The sequence below is a fragment of the Haliotis asinina genome, chromosome 2, assembly GCF_037392515.1.
Source record: "Haliotis asinina isolate JCU_RB_2024 chromosome 2, JCU_Hal_asi_v2, whole genome shotgun sequence".
In the NCBI taxonomy this organism is placed as follows: domain Eukaryota; kingdom Metazoa; phylum Mollusca; class Gastropoda; order Lepetellida; family Haliotidae; genus Haliotis; species Haliotis asinina.
The window spans coordinates 30,375,696-30,397,056 of NC_090281.1; the positions used below are offsets into that span (position 1 = coordinate 30,375,696).

Sequence of the window (21,361 nt, forward strand, 5' to 3'; positions counted from 1 at the left end):
ATATACAATTCCTCATCAAACACATGCGTGTTAGCCATTTGGAGATAATCAATCATCCATAAGAGGGTTTTGTAGGGCTTTCAGCAATTGAACCGGTAGAATCCACTCTCTGATTGATGGGAGTATCGCTACTGGTTACTAGTGCCACTGGCGTCTTGTCTCTCTCTCGGACACCCACGAGCCTTCGATAACATTACATTTATAATGTTTTCACATACCAAACTTTTCCTCAACAATGATACCTGGCCCTCGATCCCAGCTTGTCCATTTGAAAGGGATACGATGACACAAGACGTTGAGTAGAAGCCACGAGAGGCAAGGAGTGTACTGTAAGTGTTTGTTTAGTTCCTCTGTCGGATGTGATCGTGCACATATCAATAACATGTTATTGTATATAAATTATATTACATATTGTAAGAACACATAATTCAAGGTTTGCGATCAAAATATTTGTAAATTCGTCATTTAGTGTCTGTAAGTCTGTGAGTAAGTGTCTGAAAGTTTACGTTTCGCCCTTGTTCGCAGGTACATCTGTATCGGTAAGTTTGTAATTACATGTTAGTAAATTTGTAAACCAGGATGTGTACGTTTGTGACTCACTCCTTCGTGCAAGTGGAACATCATACCACAACTGGCATGTGCTTATCGTTTATAAATGTGTTTCTTCAGTGAGTGGGTGAATTTAGCTTTACGCCGCTTTTATCAATGTTCCAGCTATATAACAACGGTAAACCTTGTCTTAAAAAACTGCGTAGGTCCTGTTACTGACTTCGTCAGGGGGTCGATTCCTTACATGGGCAGAGTATGTGATCTCATATTTTGATTCACTGACTCACTTCTGGTAGTCCCCGTAGTGGGGATATATTGTTCGATTATTGCTAAAGGCGGCGTAAAACTGAACTCAATCTTACTATCTAGTGTCTGATGACATTTGTTTTTTTTTTTCTGATCTGATATGAAAATCTGTAAAACGACAGTTCGGTTAACTCTAAACTTCGTATCACGTTAAAGCGCCATGTAGTAGGACCGGATCACAGGGCATGTCGTCGATAAGGATATAAATGATTAATGACAAGATTTGTCTTATCCATAATATCGTACATTAACTTTTCAGACAGAAATTAGCTTTAATGTACTCACACAATATACAAGGTTACGTACATGTTCATTGTCACCTTGTTTGTAGTTCACTACTCACAGGTGATGTGAAATATATTAATTTCTGTCGCACTTCTGGTCATTTCTGCTTTCTTCGATCTCTCATTACTGAGTAGCATAAAGCAAGTACGAAAAGAAGAAACGTATCGGGAATTGCATTACAAGCAATGTCTTTTGTTTTCAGTACACTCGGTAATTCCGGATTTGACTCGGTTCTGTAAATACAACATGAAATTGTTACAACTGTGTTACAGTTGTTTACAATTATTCGTCACGAAAGCGCCCATACAATATGAATGACATCGACGTACGATTTTGTAGAACCTAAAAACCCACTGACCAAGACAAAAAGTTAACTCAAACCATAGAGCATTTCTTTAAAGCGAAAATCACAATTTGTGCAATACATTAAAGTGCTTGTTTGACCCTGTGAATCCAATGAGATTCGTTAACTGTGACTTGATGTTTGTTTATTTATTTATTTATTTATTTATTTATTTATTCATTTATTAAAAGATCATTTCGTGTAACTCACTATACCGTTTGCTGTGTTATTTGTATCTGATGACATTGGTTCTCAACTGTCTGATGGCTTTGTAGTCTCGACAATATAGAGCATGATCAAACTCGATGGCTTTAGTGAAGGCGAATACATTGAAAAGTGAACTCCGTTTATAACGAACTATTTTCTCCCGGCCACTTACTGTTGGTTAAAAATCTTATGAACCAACTCTTATAACGAACTAACATAGGTTGCTGACTGTGTGTCTGTCAAATATGTTATCAGAAATGGTTTGTTTGGCTGCCGGGACATGTTTGATGATGAAACAGAGTCGATCGAAATTCATAGACCCCTGAAGTCAATGAAACTTCATGTGACTAAACAAATCATCATCATATACTGAACAGAAAAAGAAACGCAAGTCTTTTTTTTTTTGTCTCTTCATCATGAACACATAAATGCTTACACATGAACGCTTATTTTAAATGAATACATTTAACTTTTTGATGCTTGCGTTTCTTTTGCTGTTCAGTATTTATTTTACCTTTGGGTTTACAGCGTGACATTTCCAGGCCACTTGGCCACTGACTACTACCATGGCAACGGTGGGAACGATGGCAACGGCCCAAGAGCACAACGACGCCGTGTTGTCAAGCCTGGAGCCCGGTGACCAGGTGGAGTTTGAGAGGGTGTTCTATTCTCACTGGGGCGTGTACATTGGTAGGCAAATATTCACTGGTTCTCCTTGATACTTTGAAGAAAAATGCATTAGAGATTGGCATTTCCTTTATTGTCCCCTTTAAATAGATTAAGTACTGTGAAAGACTTCATGGTAATTCACGTAATCAGTAACACTGAAAAAAAAAACAAGAAAATCCATTCTTCCTCCCAGCTCCACATTTGCAATCAATGCATCCCATTTGGTCTACACTGTAATCCACATTCACACATCAGAATCCATTCGTTTTCATCAGCTATCGGATAATAACATTGTAATCGCGCAGTAACATCCACTGATCAGAACTAATGGATCCATGAGCTATACTCTCTAATAGTTCAATAATATTCAAAGATCAGAATCCATTCTCTCCCATCATCTGTGCATTGCAGCCGCCCAGTCACATCCTAAACAGGGCAATTCTGATCCCTAAATAACATGAAATGGTTCCCTACAGTGTTGAATGAGACAGAACCTGTAATACGTTAATTTGTTGTCAGGTGACGGTTACGTGATTCACCTGGCCAGCCCTGATGGCGAGAGCTTTAGCAAGACGGAAAAAGCCGTTGTCCGTAAAGATAAAATCAAGGATGTTGCTAAGAACTGCAAGATGTACAGAAACAACTCAAAAGACGCGAACTACAGACTAAAGTAAGACGAATGAAAGAATGAAGTACTTGTCTAGTCATTCAGCAATATTCCAGCTATTTGGCGGCTGTCTGTAGATAATCGAGTCTGGACCGGATAATCCAGTGATCAACAGCATTAACACCAATCTACGCAATTGGGATGGATGACATGTGCCAACCAAGTCAGCGAGCCTGACCATTCGATCCTGTTGAAGAAATTGACTAACTTTCAATTCTATCTGCTTTGGTCTCTTTTAAACCACCAAATCATGGACAGAAATAGATTCCTTAAAAAACGCCAGATATATAAACAGCTACCATGGACATTTCAAGTTTTAATATTTACCGGTAAGGGAGGCGACCTCATTTGTTCTGTTTGAAATAGACTAACGTTTGCTGTTACCAGTTTGGGCCAGAATGTTATTGTTCTTTTGTAGACTATTACTTTTCCCATATTAAACCTATATCATTGTTCTGGGAACTGTACCATCGGAATGCAGGAAACATAGAGTGAAAAGGGAGATACATTTTATCCACTTTTCAGACCCTTCAGTAAACCTGAGATCGTGAAGAGAGCCAAGAGCCAGCCAGAAAGGGATATAATCTGCTTGCCAGCAACTGTGAGCACTTCGTGTCGTGGTGCTGCTACGACATAGAAATAAGTGACCAGGTGGGAATCAGTTCCTTCCTTTCCAAAGTAGATGTGACATGTGCTGTTCGGTTTACTAGAATTACGTTATATGAGGGTGGTGGGGTCCAACGACAACACATTCGCCCTCTCTTGACTGTATTATAAATATGTGTGTAAGTATCATTTGTCAAGTTCAAACACATTTCACCCATTTATATCAGGAAGTCAGACATGAAAGGATCATGCTATTCGAAGTATATCTCTTCATCCCAGCAGCATTAGTAAATGTTGGCCACACCATCTGATCATACAATCTGTAAACGAAATACTTTCAAAAATATGAAACGTAGCCAACAATACGTAAATAAGTAAAATGTTACATTTTACATTCCGAAACGATTTCAACTTCAGTTGTAATGCGTATCAAATATCATACTGTTGAGACACCAACGGATTTTGATTCAAAAGTTCCCAAAGAAAAATGTAAGATTATAACAAAATTTGTAAACAATTTTAGTTGGGTAAGGTGAGTTCATTGTTAAGGTACATTTGTGTCTTTGTAGGTGAAAGATGGTATAGATTTGACGGTGAAAGCGGCTGAACGGTTCTTCGACTGGCTACGAGAAAAGAGTAAATGAGAGGAACTTGGAAGGGTCGATGTCTTCAGGAAGATTCTTTACAAAGCCTTACTGATTCCGTGCAGCTGGATTTGCCACTGGTGTCAGATTATACAACATCACATTAGATTCCGTAGATTAACACACACTTTCTATAGCATTGCAAGAAAGCTGAATCATCTGACGTTTATAATTGAGTGATTTAGTGTAGAATTATTGTGTGTGTTTTTTGAAAATGTACATCAAGTAATTAAACTGACCACATGTTTCAATATTTAGTCTTTTGTTTCACACCTATTTCCAAATAGGTGGCATTAGATGCGGCACTAGGGTTGAAGTATGCAACTTTCATTGCGGCTTAAACGCCTTAGTATGCAATTCTAACGTGGATCTTCACGGGCCGGATACTTTTTTCATTGGGTGGCCAATGTATTGACCTCAACACATGGGGTTATTGGGACGCACCTGTTTCTTCACGTGGTAAATCTGGCTGCAGAATCGTGCATCTCCGGGCGTTTGGCAATGAGATGAAGGCGATAAAGAGCATGGCTCTCGTCCAGAACTGAAACTGCGTAGACACGCACTAAAGTTACAGCTTGCATATTATGATGATGTTATGGGGCGACAAAAATATTTATCAGCGAGGCATCTGATTTCACTGACACGGTCTTAAAACCATATGAAAGGAAAGGGGTATAGTGAAGTCAACACTCCAAAGGTATTGATCTAACTGGGCATATTGTAGTATTAAACAATGAGATCACGCTGGCAGTCTGAGTTGACATTCAATTCAATTCAAAGTTTATTCGTATAAAGGCCACAGGCTAATGTAAAATTTCACCTAAATGATAATGGTAATTACCTTTACAAAACTTCTTAATCAAATTGTGCTAAGGTATTCAGGATTTTAGTCTACCACAACTTGATAGTACATGAAACTTATAAATAGAAGAATGTTTCCAGATATATACAGGATTATACTTATGTCTTAAAATGGAATACACTTACATACATCAGCTTCTATACATTCAGTCACATAAATATTACAAAACCTTTCATATCGAACAATATGGCAACGCCTAGCAACGTTTATCATTAAAGTCAATTTCCCAGATCTTGACAAACATTACAGCAGGGTTCACGATCTTTAAGCGTGGAAAAGTATTATTCAACTATAGCATAGTAACATAACCTAATAGTAGACCAATCTTGCTTGTGGCCATATTTATTTTTTTGTAAAGATTTATCAAGAAATTGAGAACTAGCTGAGAGATCCAAACAAATTGAAAAAAAAAACACGGAGGAAAGGTGAGTTGATACCTGCGTCATAATTTAAAGCAAAGTGAAAAGATAACTCCTAAATGTTTTGTTTTCATACTTTTTCATTAGTATAGGATATTCATAAAGGGCACATATGAACGCACCCTAGTACATGTTTCCCTCGATCGTCTGGTATTGGCCACCTAACAGCAATCCATGGTCAAGTGTCCACATCAGGAAGAATATCAAGGGTGAAAGTACTGTATTTATGCCACCGCTGGTCTTTAAGTAGGGATGACAGATGCACACACCAAAACACACCCATGTACAACCTTCAGAATATTTCATCCCATGCTCTGGTAGTGCATGATTTCTACATGATGACCGATCACGTTCGACTACAAACACCTCAACCTTCAGAAACCATGCTTGTCAACTAACAGGACCGGGTGGTAAGTCTTGCTGACTTGGCTGACACATGCCATCATATTCCAACTGCATAGTTCGATGCTCATGCTGCTGATCACTGGATTGTCCGATTCAGAATTGATTATATACAGACAGCCACCATATAAATTGTTGGAATATTGCTGAGAATGGCGTTAACCTACCAACCAATCAAAGCCTCAACTTACCTCCTGTTAAATATAAAGAAAAACTATGTAAAACTGTTTAACAATGAAATACACAGTATCGCTATGAATGTCACAATATCACGATGAATGTATTGAATAATTGCATAAAGAGTATACCTCTCAGTACCACTGTCTGATTTTCATATTGATAAGACCTGCGAACACCCGTGAAGATCCAGTTTAGAATTTATTGGTCTTCAGCAACACATTCTTGTGGTGAGACGTTTGGTCAGACTCGCTGACGTTATTGATGCATGCCATCATATCCGAAAAATGTCAGTTGATCTGATGATCCCGATCACTGGATTGTCATGTCCAGACTATTTTTGAATAGACATCGCTTTCACAGAGCTGCATAGTTAAGCAACAAACAAAACATAAGATATATTTTACGTTCGCATCCTGAACTGAATTGGATGTGTTGGAACATAACTTTGTGGAAAACGAGTTTTCTTTCACAGAGCTGCACGGTTAAGCAACAAGCAAAACATAAGATATATTTTACGTTCGCTTCCTGAACTTAATGGGATCTGTTGGAACATAACTTTGTGGAAAACGAGTTTTCTTTCGCTTTATTCAATGATTTCCATCGAGTTAATTGCTGAAAACGTATTCAGTATTATATGTGACCAGCATCATTTGTCATGTTCTTTCGTGCACCCAAGTTTCTCGAATATGTCTAAGCTATAATTTTACTACAAGCATGCTCGATCTTCGTTGGCAGATTGGTTGGTAGTTTACCGCCACACTCAGGAATATTACATATACCGATGTTCAGTTGCTCCTGGTACTTCTTTCATTTCAGCGGTATCGGATACTTTCAGAACATTGTTCTCGACTCGGTGTTTGGAATAGCCCTTTGGTCTATGACTTATTTCTTCTCACTCACACTGTACGCCAAACCTCCCACGCTAGTTTATCCTTGACCTAAAGAGAAGTCTGTGCTACTTTCTGGGTGTAAGGTTGTCTGATAGGACGTCACTACACCTACTGTTAATCCACACGTAAGGGTACATTTCGGATTAACGTGATTGCGATCGACTAAAGCAGTAGTTACTGGGAATTAGTGAGTGAGTGAGTTCAACTTTTACATCACCCCGACAATAATGCATCCATGTAGCGATGAGAACATATTTGGTAGTTTTTATTAAAATTAGAAGTGATTTTTCTCATTTCATTAAGCGAAGGAGAATCAGGAGGACAGATACTACAGTTCAATCATAAATCGAACGACATAAGCATTCAAACAGAAAATTTAGAATAAATTGCTTCTGCTTCTTAGGACGTAGCAACCCATGCTTGACGTAAGAGGCGACTAACGGTGGTCAGGCTCGTTGACCTGCTTGACACATGTCATCGTATCCCAATGGCTCATGTTGTTAACCATTGGATGTTCTGGCCCAGATTCAGATTCAGATTCACAAACACTACAAATGGGTGAGTCTGTATACTTGATCTTAAACAAAAGCTGTTTTGTAGGTAGAATATTGTGAATAATTCTGCATTGTAACCATCTTAGATCAGTGCTATAAGTGCATTTCCATGACAAACCAAGCAGTCATATTCCTTCTTAATTTAAACCAATGTTAGATCTCAGCCAGCATACTGTGTCTAGTGGTGGTAGTGATGTGTAGCCTATTGGTTCGGGTTCGAGTCCCCACATGGGTACAATGCGTGAACGGCATTTCTGGTGTCTCCCGTCGTGATGTTGCTTCGATATTGCTAAAAAGGCATAAAACTACTCCACTCGTGGGAATTTTCTGGGATCTGGCCATATACTGTGGTGTTTCAAGTGACCAAATTACATTCCATTCAATGCTATGCGCTGGCGTTTAACATACAATTGCAGCATGATGACAGCTGTCCACTAATGACCAGCGGCTGTCTCTAGCAGACCATGCCTTTTTCAATTTCAATAAATAAGAGAGTGAAGGAAACAACCGTTTAGAACAAATGGATGTAATTTCAGTGTTTACAATAAAAATATATGGGGCTTATAAACCTAACACCAACATTTCAAATATAATTTCAAATTTAATCAAAGTTAATGAGTTTTCTGAAACTGCTGTGTCTGTCAACATATTGTGTGTACGTGGCCCGAGTCTGACCATCTGACCTGTCCACGTCGCCGGGAAATACTGACCGGAACGCTTGACGATGTTGAACGAAGCATAGTTATAACAGTAACTCGTTATACGTATTTCAGTAACCCGATTCTGACTACTTGCGAATATTTCTTACGGGTTAACTACAGTTTTAACAAACTCGAACTAATTTTAGTTCGTCATTACCGTAATTCGTTATACAAATTTCAGTTGCCCGAGTCTGGCCTTCGGGTCATTATTTCTTACGGGTGAATCTACCTCGGATTATCACGTGCCGTACAGAAAAATGTTAATTTTAGCGCGTCATAACAGTACGTCGTTGTTCGCATATCGGTAGGCCGAGCCTGACAAATATTTCTGACGGGGAAATCCACGCCGGAATACTGCTTGCCGTACATTGAACTACGGTTATTACGAATACGACAGGCCCACTGATTTTAATTCGTTATAAGAATACTTCCTTAAACGCATTTCGGTAGCCCGATTTAAGTCCTGGCCAGCCCATCTTAAGGGCATAATAAACCGAGCATGTCATAGAAACTTCGCTTATAACGAACTGAAATGCCTCCAATTCTTTGTTCATTAAAACCGTAAGTCTTTATACACATTTCAACTAATGTATACTGCCTGTGACAAAGATCAAAGTACAATTCATTGTATGAGTCAGTTCGTTGTAAACATATTCGTTATAATCGAAGCCTCCTGTATCTCGAGACACGGCTAGACTAATCAACGCAACCGTTGAGTAAATCCTTCGTTGATACAGTAGCTGATAAGCCTCCATGTCTAGCTGGGATGACATTTGTCGCGTTAACGTCCCAGCTACCTCACACGCAGGTGAAAAGTCTGACCCCATTCTGCTTGTCGCTGTCCCGATACGTAGACACATTCTAACAGCAGTGTCAAGTAGGACGACCCATATTGCCGTCGCCAGCTTCACGGGGAGGTAACTTGGAGGTCTGGACCTTGGCACGATGGACATGGCCACCTGTGAAATATCTGACCTTGCTTGTGTTAGTTATGTCCATGCGAAGTCACCTTAAGGTGAGACGGTTTATGTTTAGCTGTGGTGTACAAGCATAGCAAGCGAGTTGTATCTTCTTGGTAAGCCCTTTTTGTTTACACACTGAAAGCGTCCCGTGCAGCGTTCAAGGAGTAGCCTTAGAGTCACGGTCGACCTGTATGGGACATAGATGTATTAGGTTACCGCAGTTGGTTGAATTAAGACGCGCGTTTCCCCTTCAGTATATTTTTTCACAATGCGGACACGTTTGTGCATGCTTGGTTGATTGAAACGCTGTTGACATGATAACCGCATATGAATGGAAACCTTGTTGTCCAGACAAATATGTTGTCTTAAGTCACATGTTCGAACTGTCCCCTTATAACAAACTTACCGTCAGTGTTTACACAGATACCTTACTAACACTGTGCCTCCTCCCATTTTACAGACTGTTGTGCTGGTATATTTGCAGCGAGTGAGTGATTGAGAAAATAGGTGGTTTGCTGGGTGATTGTGTGAGACAGTGGGTGGGTGCGTGGGTTGAGTGCGTCAATCAGAGATGGTGTCCGACATGCAGCGATTGAGACAGTGGATCATTGGTAAGTGGATAGGTGGAGTGAGTCAGTCAGCCAGTGACTGAGGGAGTAAGTGAGTGAGACAGATTCAGTGAGAAAATGCTCGAGTCAGTCACTGAGTCAGTGAGAGAGAGAGACAGATTCAGTGAGTATTATGAGACAGTGGTGAGTGAGTGAGTGAGCGTAGTATTTAACGCTGCGCTCAGCAATATTCCAGCTATATGGCGGCGGTCTGTAAATAGTCGAGTCTACACCAGACAATCCTGTGATCAACAGCATGAGCATCGACAGCGCAAATGGGAACCGATGACATGTGTCAGCTACGTCAGCGAGCCTGATCACCCGATCCCTTTAGTCGCCTCTGAAGACAGGCTTAGTCGAATTTTATGGGAAGCATGGGTTGCTGAAGGCCTGCTCTACCCCGGACCTTCACGGCTCGACAACAAGTGGTGAGTCTGTGAGTGAGTCTGTGAGTGCGAGAGACAGATTCACGATTGAGTGAGCGGGTTAGTGAGATAGAGTTGAGTCAGAGTCAGTGAGAGCGGGTGACAGGTTCAGTGAGTGAGATGAGACTGTAAGTGAGTGAGTGAGAGTGTGAGTAATTATAATTTTACGCTGCCCTCAGCAATATGGGAAGCATTTTGAGGGCGACCTCAAATTAAAACAAATCTGTATATATAATTTTTAATCATCGCAAAGACACATGGACCTGAGGGAAAGGGCTGGGACATTGTTAGGAAGAATATATTTTCGTTCCGTAATGCAAGTCTTATAACATATTTTAACGAAAGAAGTTGGCGTCCGATTTTATATTTTTACCCTACTTCCAGCATGACTATCGCAAAATAGCATACTTCTCTTTGAACATCGTAGTTATCCAAGTATTTTTCATTACAGAGAACGTTGGGAGGGCCATGCGGATTAAGTGTTCACCATGACGGAGACTCGTGTTCCATTCCTATCCATGTGCCGGAAAACGATTTAAAGCGCCGACAAACAACACTCACTCACTCTGTTGCCGACGTTTTGAAAGATGAGGACCTGGAAACTAATCCTGGCCATTGTTGCGATGGTTTCGGTGGTTCCTTGTTTACTTCTGTATATCTACAGTAGGTAACCCTGTCAAAATCAGGTGTTCTAAAACAGAAAAATGTGTTATTTTCTGCCACGGATTGCGTGCCTTTGTTGTTCCACGAGCCACTGATACAAGGTTCAACTCAACCTGATTACTACGGCTTAAAAGGAAGACGGAGGGATGTGTGCCTCAGTGTCACTATTTGCTCTTCAGAATTCCTTACCTTGGTTGTTCTATGACATGCCGACCTTTTGTTTGATTGAACCCGTGTTATTATCTCTGGTCTTCCATGCATACTTCAGATCAAAAGCGCTTCCTTTTCATTTGTTTGTTTCCTAACGAATCATTCAATGATATTCCAAGTTTATGGAGACAATCTGTAAATAACCAAGCCAAGACCAGGCAGGCCAGTGATCCTTCGTATCCTCTTAATATTATCGTCACTGCAATGATAACGTTAACCAAGGTCGTATGCCAAACCTGTTTCAGATCCTAACCTAAGTCCAAGAAGCATGGATTTCACGAACAAGGTAACATCAAATGAAACAGTTTTGTTCATACTTTACTTTGCTTTGTATGTGAAGCATCTCGAGTGATAAAAATTCCCATCTGATGTTATTTGGCAAATAGGTAAAGCATACAGAATAATTTAGTAAACCAAGAAACACTTACTCTATTGTAATGCATTCGATACGGATATCACAGTACAGTGTTTTCTGTATCATCATTGTGCAATTTTTCGGCGAATGCTTTCAGCCTAGTAACATCTGTTATTATATTTTTTCTCCATTCCTATTTACACTTTCTTTGCCCGAGAGATCAGTTTGGTAAGGGACATATAGTCGTGTTCCTCATACCCACTCCGAGGTTACTTGAAAGTAATCATATTTCCAACATGTTTCCACATTTGCTAACAAATGACTCACACTTATTATCTTTATGATTAAATTCATCGTAGTATAACTGCTTGAAATATTATTCACATAAGAAAGTTGGGAGAAAAACGTATGACGTTTCATTATGCTCGATGGAGCAGAAAAGTGCAAATCTATGATCCATACAAACTATTCATCATGGAGGACGGAGGGTTAGCCTAGTGGTTAAGCCGTTCGCTTGTCACGCCGAAGGCCCTGGTTCGATTCCTCACATGGGTACATGTATAATACCCCGCCCTGATATTTCTGAAATCTTACTAAAAGCGGCGTAAAACCAAATTCATTCACTCATAAGCATGGATAGTTGCAGTTAAAGGTAAGGCCCTCTTGAAGTAAACAAGGTGTTGGGCGTTGGCTAAATCTCGTAGCTTATTCCCTCTTCAGAAGAAGACGTTGAAATGAATTCTCCCTAATGCAAAGATGATGATTTCTTAGGAGATATGGCATGTGCATATCCTTTCCTAAACGAAGGATAATATTTGATTGCCAGTGCCCATCCCTTTCTCTATGAAGGATCGCAGTCCATGCCCAGTGAAACGCTTGTGGTCAAATGACTTTTTTCAATTTCCATGGGTAATGTATCAGTCGACTCAGTGCTTCACAAAAATATCCGAAAAATGAACTATCAGTATGGATCCTGAGTATGTGTATTTTGAAGCAGTGGGTCACTTTGACAAGAAGTAACGTCTGACGTCATTGTGTCGAGAAGGTAATTCCGGATGGGAGTGATAATAAAGTTTTGATTTGGAACATGCTTGCCCATGCACTCCAAGGAAGCATTTCAATCAGTAAGAGACTGTTTGATGCAAATGCTGGGAACTGAGGAATACTCGAATCATATTTACGCGACGAGGACGCTCAATCAGCCTCATCACTAAACTGGAGCGATGGGGTAGCCTAAGCGTGCAATCGCGACGCTGAAGACCCGGGTTCGATTCCCAACATGGGTACAATGTGTGAAGCCCGTTTCTGATCCGCCATCGTGATATTCCTGGAATATAGCTAAAAACAATAAAAATTATACTCACTTACTCATGACTAAACTGCCTAAGCCTCACCTGTCATGAACTAAAGCGGTGATGGTTTACTGTACCAATATGTTTTATTTCGGACCCAAAGGGCACGGATGTGTAAATATGATGTCTGCAAATTTGATCTTCATACCATTTACCTGATAATCCACATCTCCCGCAGGAACCAAAGTATCCACTTCCTCCATCCATGAAAGAGCAACAGAGAACCAGACATGAGCTCATCGCTAAACACTGTCAGTACGACCCTTCTGGGTCGGCAACAAGTGTCGTCATAGACCCCAGATCAATGGTCTCCTACTGCCAGAGTCACAAAATCGCTTCAACATTTTGGCTGCGGGTGTTCCACTTCCTCAGGTATTACAACCCAGGATACAACATCACCCGCTTCAACCCATTCACCGTAAGCAAATACGATGTTCACTTCAGCCAAAGAAAACTCAAGTTATATAATCTACATGATGACAGAAATTTGATCTTCAAGACAACACGGTTTATGTTCGTTAGAGAACCATATACAAGACTCTGGTCCTTGTTTCTAGACAAATTTCTTGTCCTTGATAAATATTTCCTGAAGACCTTTGGTGCTATGATTCTGAGAAGAAAGGGGCACCATGTCAAGAATCCATTCGATTTTTGTCAAAAGGATTACAGCAATGTGTCATTCCAAGATTTCTTGGATCTTATTGTGCACTGGGACAACGAAACTCAGGGTGAGATGGATGACCATTTTGGAACCGTTCTGCATCACTGCAATCCATGCAGGTTTAAGCCTGACTTTGTTGGTAAACTGGAAACGTTTGATCAGGACAGTAAATATATACTTCAGCTCCTTGGTTTAAGTGACTTTGTTCCAGTTCAGGAGCAGACAGACCATGTTCTGGAGGAGATGCACATGCTGATAAATTATAATTTCCTACTCTTTGAACGAGACTTTAAGCCATGCTTTGTCCACTGTGTTAAGAGACTCTTAGATACTTTTCAGATGAATGGATACCTGACCGGTTCATCCGTAGAGAGGTTAAAATCCAAGCTACCTATGCCCAAACTGACATTCACAAGAGATTTAACAAATGAGTATCGGCGAAGCAATCGAACATTTAGTCAAATAGCGAAGACCAAACGTAAATGGAAAATGCATGCATTTGGCTCAATAAGAAGAGATACACTTTTGGCAATAGAGCGAATTTATGAAAGGGAGTTGGTGACATTTGGATACGACCTTTACCCAAAGGATGTCTTTCAATAGATGTTTAAATAATGACAGCATCTATGTTTGTTGATTATCCATATGAACAAAGGTGAAGATCCGGGTTAGAATTGCAGTGTTCAGCAACCCATCCTTGTGGTAACGTCATGAACAGCTTTCGGGATAAGATGACGTGTCAACCAAGTCAGTCGCCTCTAATGATAATCATGGTAGGTTGAATACCATTTCTAACTTGGATCTTCACAGATCGGCTCTGAAGGAGGAAAACGTTAGGAATTACAGTTTATATCAGTATATACCATTACTTATATCACCTATTTATAATACACAGTTGGTCATCTCCCTACCTGGGTTTACTCTCATAATATTTCTACAGACAGACAATGGATCGAACTAGAATTTTACATGGCTTGTCAAATTGTCTGTCAACACTGATGTCTAAAATATTGAGACTAGTTTGTCAGGCATCAAAATCGGAATGAGTTGCATGGAGTTGCCTTCAATCATCTGCTCGTCATGCCGAAGGCGCGAGGTCAAATACCCACACTGGTACAATTTATGGAGTTCATTTCTGGTGTTCCCCCAGCGTAGCACCCAACCCACTTAGTCACTCACTGCATGGACGTAGCCCAATCTGGTGTCACTCGCCTTGATGCTGCTGGAATATTGCAAAATGCCGCAATAATGTGTTTATGCTAATTAGATGTAATATCCACTGTAGAATGTATGTATGTATGTATGTATGTATGTATGTATGTATGTATGTATGTATGTATGTATAGGTATATATGTATATCTATAGATATACACATGTATGTATGTATGTATGTGTGTGTGTGTGTGTGTGTGTGTATGTATGTATGCGTGCATGTATGTATGTATGCGTGCATGTATGTATATATCTATATCTATAGACACACACATAATGATAACTTATATGTTATTCGGTACAATGTTATTCGGTACAAAGTTACATTCAGACACAGGGGAAAGACAAACTACAGTAACATCGGGAATATTTTAGCCAGATCGTGACTAAATCAAGTTCGAATTTTTCCATAACTACAAGTAAATTATGATTAGCCAGTCAACGAAGAGCCGTACAAAGACTAGAATATCACAGTCATGAAATTAAACTATTATGAATTTAAATATTTTACCTACAGAAAACAACACACTATAAAACAGGCTATTCATAGCTAACAGCTGAAGGTAGATCACCAAATGAGGGACCATGGGGACTGATAGTACATTTGCTTCCTGCATAGACCGTAGATAGGTCCACACCATCACTTCAGATGTTACCATTTCTAGTCATACATAAAAAACACACATGTTTTAAGATTAAAAAGTGGTAAGTTAAAATGTATTTTGAATGTTTTGGTACTTACGGATCCTCTCGGAGGACAATAATATTACAGTACTTTGAGTATACACCCCCGTAGTGGACCCGGGGGGATATTTGGTCCACCAACCCGTTTGCCGTGGGTTGAGGCCCTGTGTCGGTGGAGGAGGGGATCCTGGTGGCTGAGGGCAATGGGATCAGGACCAGTGTTCCTATTGCTCAACACACCACTTCGGCCCTGGCTTCACCTAGACGGGAGGTTGAATGGGCCCGGTTCAACCAATCGGCTGGTCACGCCAAGCCCTGAGCATTACTGTATGTAATGTTGCACAAAATTGTGTGAATTGCAATATGTTTATTATTAGCTCTTGACCGATATTTGGATCTTCTGTGAATTTCAAATTTTACTAGTTCATGTTTTTGCCTTGAGTCTTATGCCCAGAAGGCGGTGGCTCATGGGCCAATCTGGTAGAATTATTAATGTTTTAATTCTTCTGCTGGAGTATATCATCCGAGTATCCTTGGTGCTGTAAGCTGGAGGCCCGTTTACTTTAGCATTGTCCTTGTGATACTCCGTGGTGGGTGGGGAGGTGGGATGATGAAAAAAATACACTAACCATCTAACCATGGCTTATGAAAACCCAACAAAAAAACAACAAAAATATCGTCCACTTGATATTGACCCTGTTGATACTGACCATAGACCGTCTGCATCGATTGAGTATTGGCCGCGTTTCATTGTGATTGAGACTCCTGACAAGACACCCTTGAAAGTGAACCCCTTTGCTGTATCTAAGGGTATTCAAGGTATTGTAGGGGACGTGAAGAACATAAGACGCTTACGTTCATGTGGCCTACTAGAAGAGTGCGGGAAAAAGCAACAAGCAACTAATTTGCTGAACATCAAATCTTTCGTGGGCATTCCGGTCACGGTCTCTGCAGACAAAACCTTGAACTCAAGCAAAAGTATCGTTAGAGATCGAGACCGATTGTTTGATGATGTGTCGGAACTTGATATAGGATCTGAAATGAAGGATCAAAGTGTACTCTAAGTCAAACGCTTTTCAACTCGGAGAAACAATGAAACCATCAAAACGAACACCTATCTGTTTACTTTTTCATGTCCTAATGCTCCCAAATCAGTGTAGGCAGGCTACTGTAACATTCCAGTTGATACCTACATCCCCAACCCGCTAAAGTGTTTCAAATGTCAGAAATATGGACACGGTGTGAATACTTGCACATTGTCTGTTGTGTGTGCTTACTGTGGTGAGAAGACACACACAACAGAAGATTGTGACAGTGATTATAAAAAATGCACCAATTGCTCAGGCGACCATTCTTCATTTTTTGAACAGTGTCCAATTTGGAAAGAGCAAATGGAGATCAATAAAATAAAATTCACACAAAATATCTCTTTTTCTGAGGCCAAAAAACTGGTAAAGAGATCTGAACTTTCAGAAAGTTATGCTACAGAAACCACATTGTATATATGTTATGATTCTGTTAAAACAGAAGTACTGTCGATCACTTAGTGCGTTTGGAATCATTTGTGAAAAACGCGCTGATTAATAAACAACACGCTGTGTCTATCTTTTTTGATCTCGAGAAGGCATACGACACAACCTGGAAATATGGCATTTTGAGAGATTTCCATGATTTCGGTTTACGAGGTCGTTTGCCTGAATTCATAGGCAAATTTTTAAATAACAGACAATTTCACGTCCGCATGGGTTCTACAGTGTCTGATCATTACAATCAGGATCAAAAGGCAGTATTTTGTCAGTCACACTTTTAAGTATAAAATAAATAGTTTATCAAAAGTTTTAAAAGATTCAATTGATGGATCGTTATTTGTGGATGATTTTAATATTTCTTGTCGTGGTAAAAATATGAACACCATAGAGCGGCAGTTGCAGTTGTGTTTAAACAAAATAAATAAATGGTGTCTTGAAAACGGCTTTAAATTTTCTACATCGAAAACTAATTGCACACATTTTTGTCGTAAATACAAACCACATAAAGACCCTGGACTATCTCTAGATGGCACTCCCATTAAAGTTGTCAAGGAAGCCAAATTCTCGGGATTAATTTTTGACTCAAACCTAACGTTTCTGCGTCATATTAAAACTCTGAAAACTAAATGCCTGAAAACACTTGATCTGTTGAAAGTGGTATCAAATTCTAAATGGGAAGGTGATCAAGCTGCCCTCCTCCATCTATATCGATCATTTGTCCGTTCTAAACTTGATTATGGCTCCATCGTATATGGTGGAGCCTGCAACAGCAACTTAAAGGTATTAGATTCTGTTCATCATCAAGGTCTAAGACTTTGTCTCGGTTCTTTTAGAACCTCTCCTATCGACAGTCTATACGTTGAAGCTGACGAGCTTTCTCTCAACCAACGGTGTATAAAACTATCTTTACAATACATTGCAAAATTAGCTTCTAATGAGTCTAATCCAGCATTTAATTGTGTCTTTAATCCTCTCTATGAGGATTTGTATAACAAAAGGTCTTCCCTTGTCCAGTCTCTTGGTCTCAAAATTAAGCCATTTATTGCTGCTGCTCGTGGTATTGAGCTGGACAATATAGCTCCTTTCCGTCTTCTTTCCTCTCCTCCTTGGCAGATGGTTAGGCCACAAGCTGACCTAACATTAGCTACTTTTAAAAAATCAGAAACGAATGAATTATAGTATAAACAAGAATATAATCAATTGAAACATAAATATAGCAATTATAAATCCTTATTTACAGATGGGTGCAAGGACGGTGGCGCCACTGTCATTGGATCCAGAACAATATCTTTTAGATTACCCGATAATACTTCTATTTTTACAGCTGAAGCTAACGCCATATTAACAGCTCTTAAATATATCGAAAGACACCCTAAACGTAAACAATAATAATCTATTCCGACTCTCTTTCTTGCCTTCAGGTTATTAAAACTATTTCTTGTAAACATCCACTTTTAATAGAAATTATTGAATTGTATAATGATCTTGCCACTGGCCAATATGCCATCGTCTTCTGTTGGTTACCCAGCCATGTAGGAATCTCTGGTAACACACTGGCTGACCTTGCTGCTAAAGCAGCACTCAACAAATCTTTGACACCACTTCATATTCCTTATAGTGATTACAAAGCCACCATTCGATCTTATATCCGTGATCTGATGTAAAAGAAGTGGGACACCCAGGTGGATAAATTACATGAGATTTTCATTTAATTATAGGTTTTTTAAAAGAAAATAATGTTTTGGTTGAATTTTGAATAGTATGATCTGTAAATAGATGTATTTTAATGATTGGTAGTTTGAATTAGTAACTTGAATTGTTGGTGGCTGTACCCTCAAAGGGGGTTGAAATATAGTAAAATTATTGTCCTCCTCAGAGGGTAGGTAAGTCCGCAAACATTCACAGTAAATTTAAGTCTACCAGGAGTTTAATCGTAGTATTCGTGTGATTTTAATTTCGTAAAATCGCCAGCAGCTGAAGGGATGGTGTAAATCCAACTAGGGTCCATGTAGGTAGCAGAGGTACTGTATGTCCCCATGGTCCCTAGTGTGATGACCTACCTTCTATTGTTGGCGATCTATAGTCTGTTTTTATATTGTATTGTCTAAATAGTGATATTAGTTTTAACTTTCCATGCTAATTTTAATTGAAATTGTGATATTCTAGTTGTTTTACTGTCCTTCGTTGAGAGATTTTACCACATGCATATATTTCATTTCAATATTCTCGTCACGATATGACAGATATTGCCGATGTGACGTTAAATATTAACTCACTCACTCACTCACTCACTCGCTCACTTTGAGTATACAGCCATTAACAATCTCAGTTACTACTGTTACTCAGTTACTTGGTTGGTTGTTTTGGCGCGGGGGTAATGTGTTGAGCTCGAACATACACAAACATCAAAGGTACATCAACCCATGGCCCACGAAAGACCTACGATCAACGTATTTAATTTACCAAAAACCTCAATGGTAATTTTGAACTGTTTGAAGCATGGGTATCATGTCGTACACTTCAGCAAACTTGTGTGAATCAAACGATTCAAATCTTGCACTTCGCAGTTTCTCCCGCGGAAAAGGTAAAATCGCCGCGGTGTAATTCCAGTGCTTGATATTCACAAGGACTACATTTGAACGTTTTGTCACAATTCATTGATTGGAATGCAAGGCGAATCTTTCCGATTTTGCAATCGACACAAGAAAAACAAATTTTGGTGTTTCTGCCTTCAATTGATTTGCACTCGCTAAGTATCGGTAATTTCCGTGCTTCAATGTTATTCGAGAAGTACTAGCACGAAGTACCGAATGAGTCGCCATTGGCAGCGGGGTACGTTGCAATGTACTTCCCTTGTAGGAGGGGTACCTTGAAAATAACAGAAGAACGCTTTGCCAGGAAACGACATTTATGTGTGAGGTGACAATTATTATCGGAAATGAATTCCTCGGGGATTTCACCTTTGTTAACTTATTAGTGTGGACACTTCCCCAAAGTGAATTTTGTCCCGTTGATTTCGCCCAGGGTTTTGAAAGTCGTGTATAAAGGTTTTGACGATATGACTGTCGAACATCAGAGGAGTGAAGGATATGGAAGCTGCACAGTGTCAACGCAACGTGCAGGGTCAGGCGAAAGGTCTGAAGATTGCTACGTAATATACCCCATCGTACCAAAATGGAAGTATTATGTCGTGGATAAGAAGAGGAGTGGTAATCACGGTACTGTCTCGGATTAAGGTACCTAATTTTTCAAATTTGTCTCAAAGACATAATGCTGATTTAAAATCCTGTGGAAATAGGTTGATCAATTGATGTTACTCTTCAATGATCTTCAGTTCTTTCAGGTAAATGTGTAGAGGATAAAGTCCTGATTTTCTGTGAGGACAAGGCAACCTTCACGATTAAAGGTCCGAAAGAGTTTTCTAGAGGAACCTCTGGAGTTGAAGGTCGGAGTTGATTTTCTATCAAATTGTTTTCTTTTCATATTTGTCGATTGACTGGCAAGATGTTTGTCAGTCGTTTGTGATTTTGGCTCAGGCTGTTTCTCGGTCTGACATCAAGATATAAACTGAGTTACAGGAAAAGTCGGTTGTACAACTGTAGCTGACTCAATAATATTTTTTCTTCAGTCTGATACGTCAGAGGAGGTGTCACTATGGAGCGAGTTACTGCAGCAGAGTACGTCTTAATTGGCAGTTTCATCTCTTAATTCATTTTTTGCAATGTAGCAACATGTGGTCCAGAAAACTATGCGCACTTAAGCTCATTGTCACAGTTCGTATTTTTGTGGCTATAACCATTACAATGGCATGTAGCAGATCCAAGACAAGAGTTGGACCTGTGGGCGTTAAATCAGTCCATTAAAGGAAGTGTGTGTGTGTGTGTGTGTGTGTGTGTGTGTGTGTGTGTGTGCGTGTGTTGTTTATCACAGCTCTCAGCAACATTCCAGGTACATGGTGGCAGTACAATCAAGGGTAATCATACAAATTCAAAGTAATGAAAAAGAAAAAAATAGTAGTCTAGTACAAGTGTAAATATGATACAATATGAAACATTGTTACACAATATTTAGACAATAACTAACGAGTGCTGATGACAGATTAGCTTTCCCGAATTATACAATTCACGTAATTCTCGAAAATTGTTATCCTTAACATGAAGAGGTAAATGCTATCTGTTATCCCGCATCGCAAAGTTGTTATTGTCTTTATTACCGTGTCAATTCTCGATTTAGAAATTTTTACTGTGATGTATGTTGCTTGTGTTTTCCCATTGAGATCCGCTTGTGTTTTCGTTGCAAGCATTTAGAAGAGGAAAACATTTATGTTCTTCGTTGCAATATGCTACGTTTCGATGTATATATTAACATCTCGACTAAAGTTGGCTTCAGTAGCCCATGCTTGTCCTCAGAGCCGA

General features: G+C 39.6%; 1 protein-coding gene and 1 pseudogene across 1 annotated transcript; both read left to right on the forward strand.

Moving 5' to 3' along the window:
* Window positions 1–2,274: 2,274 nt before the first annotated feature.
* On the forward strand, window positions 2,275–4,276 carry LOC137272465 (phospholipase A and acyltransferase 3-like; annotated as a pseudogene).
* A 4,860-nt stretch (window positions 4,277–9,136) lies between these two features.
* LOC137272466 (carbohydrate sulfotransferase 11-like) lies at window positions 9,137–14,140 on the forward strand. The gene is made up of 4 exons (XM_067804845.1): window positions 9,137–9,299; window positions 10,731–10,942; window positions 11,398–11,438; window positions 13,038–14,140. The coding sequence occupies exons 2-4, from the start codon at window positions 10,867–10,869 to the stop codon at window positions 14,121–14,123; spliced, it is 1,203 nt and encodes a 400-aa protein (XP_067660946.1). The 5' UTR covers window positions 9,137–9,299; window positions 10,731–10,866; the 3' UTR covers window positions 14,124–14,140.
* The last annotated feature ends 7,221 nt before the right edge of the window (window positions 14,141–21,361 follow it).

Bases quoted from the DNA above. Each gene is read 5' to 3' on its own strand.
- LOC137272466 (XM_067804845.1), top strand. From the start codon at position 10,867: ATGAGGACCTGGAAACTAATCCTGGCCATTGTTGCGATGGTTTCGGTG. The intron at 10,943-11,397 runs GTAGGTAACCCT...AACCTGTTTCAG, and splicing joins TTTACTTCTGTATATCTACA to ATCCTAACCTAAGTCCAAGA. The intron at 11,439-13,037 runs GTAACATCAAAT...CATCTCCCGCAG, and splicing joins GCATGGATTTCACGAACAAG to GAACCAAAGTATCCACTTCC.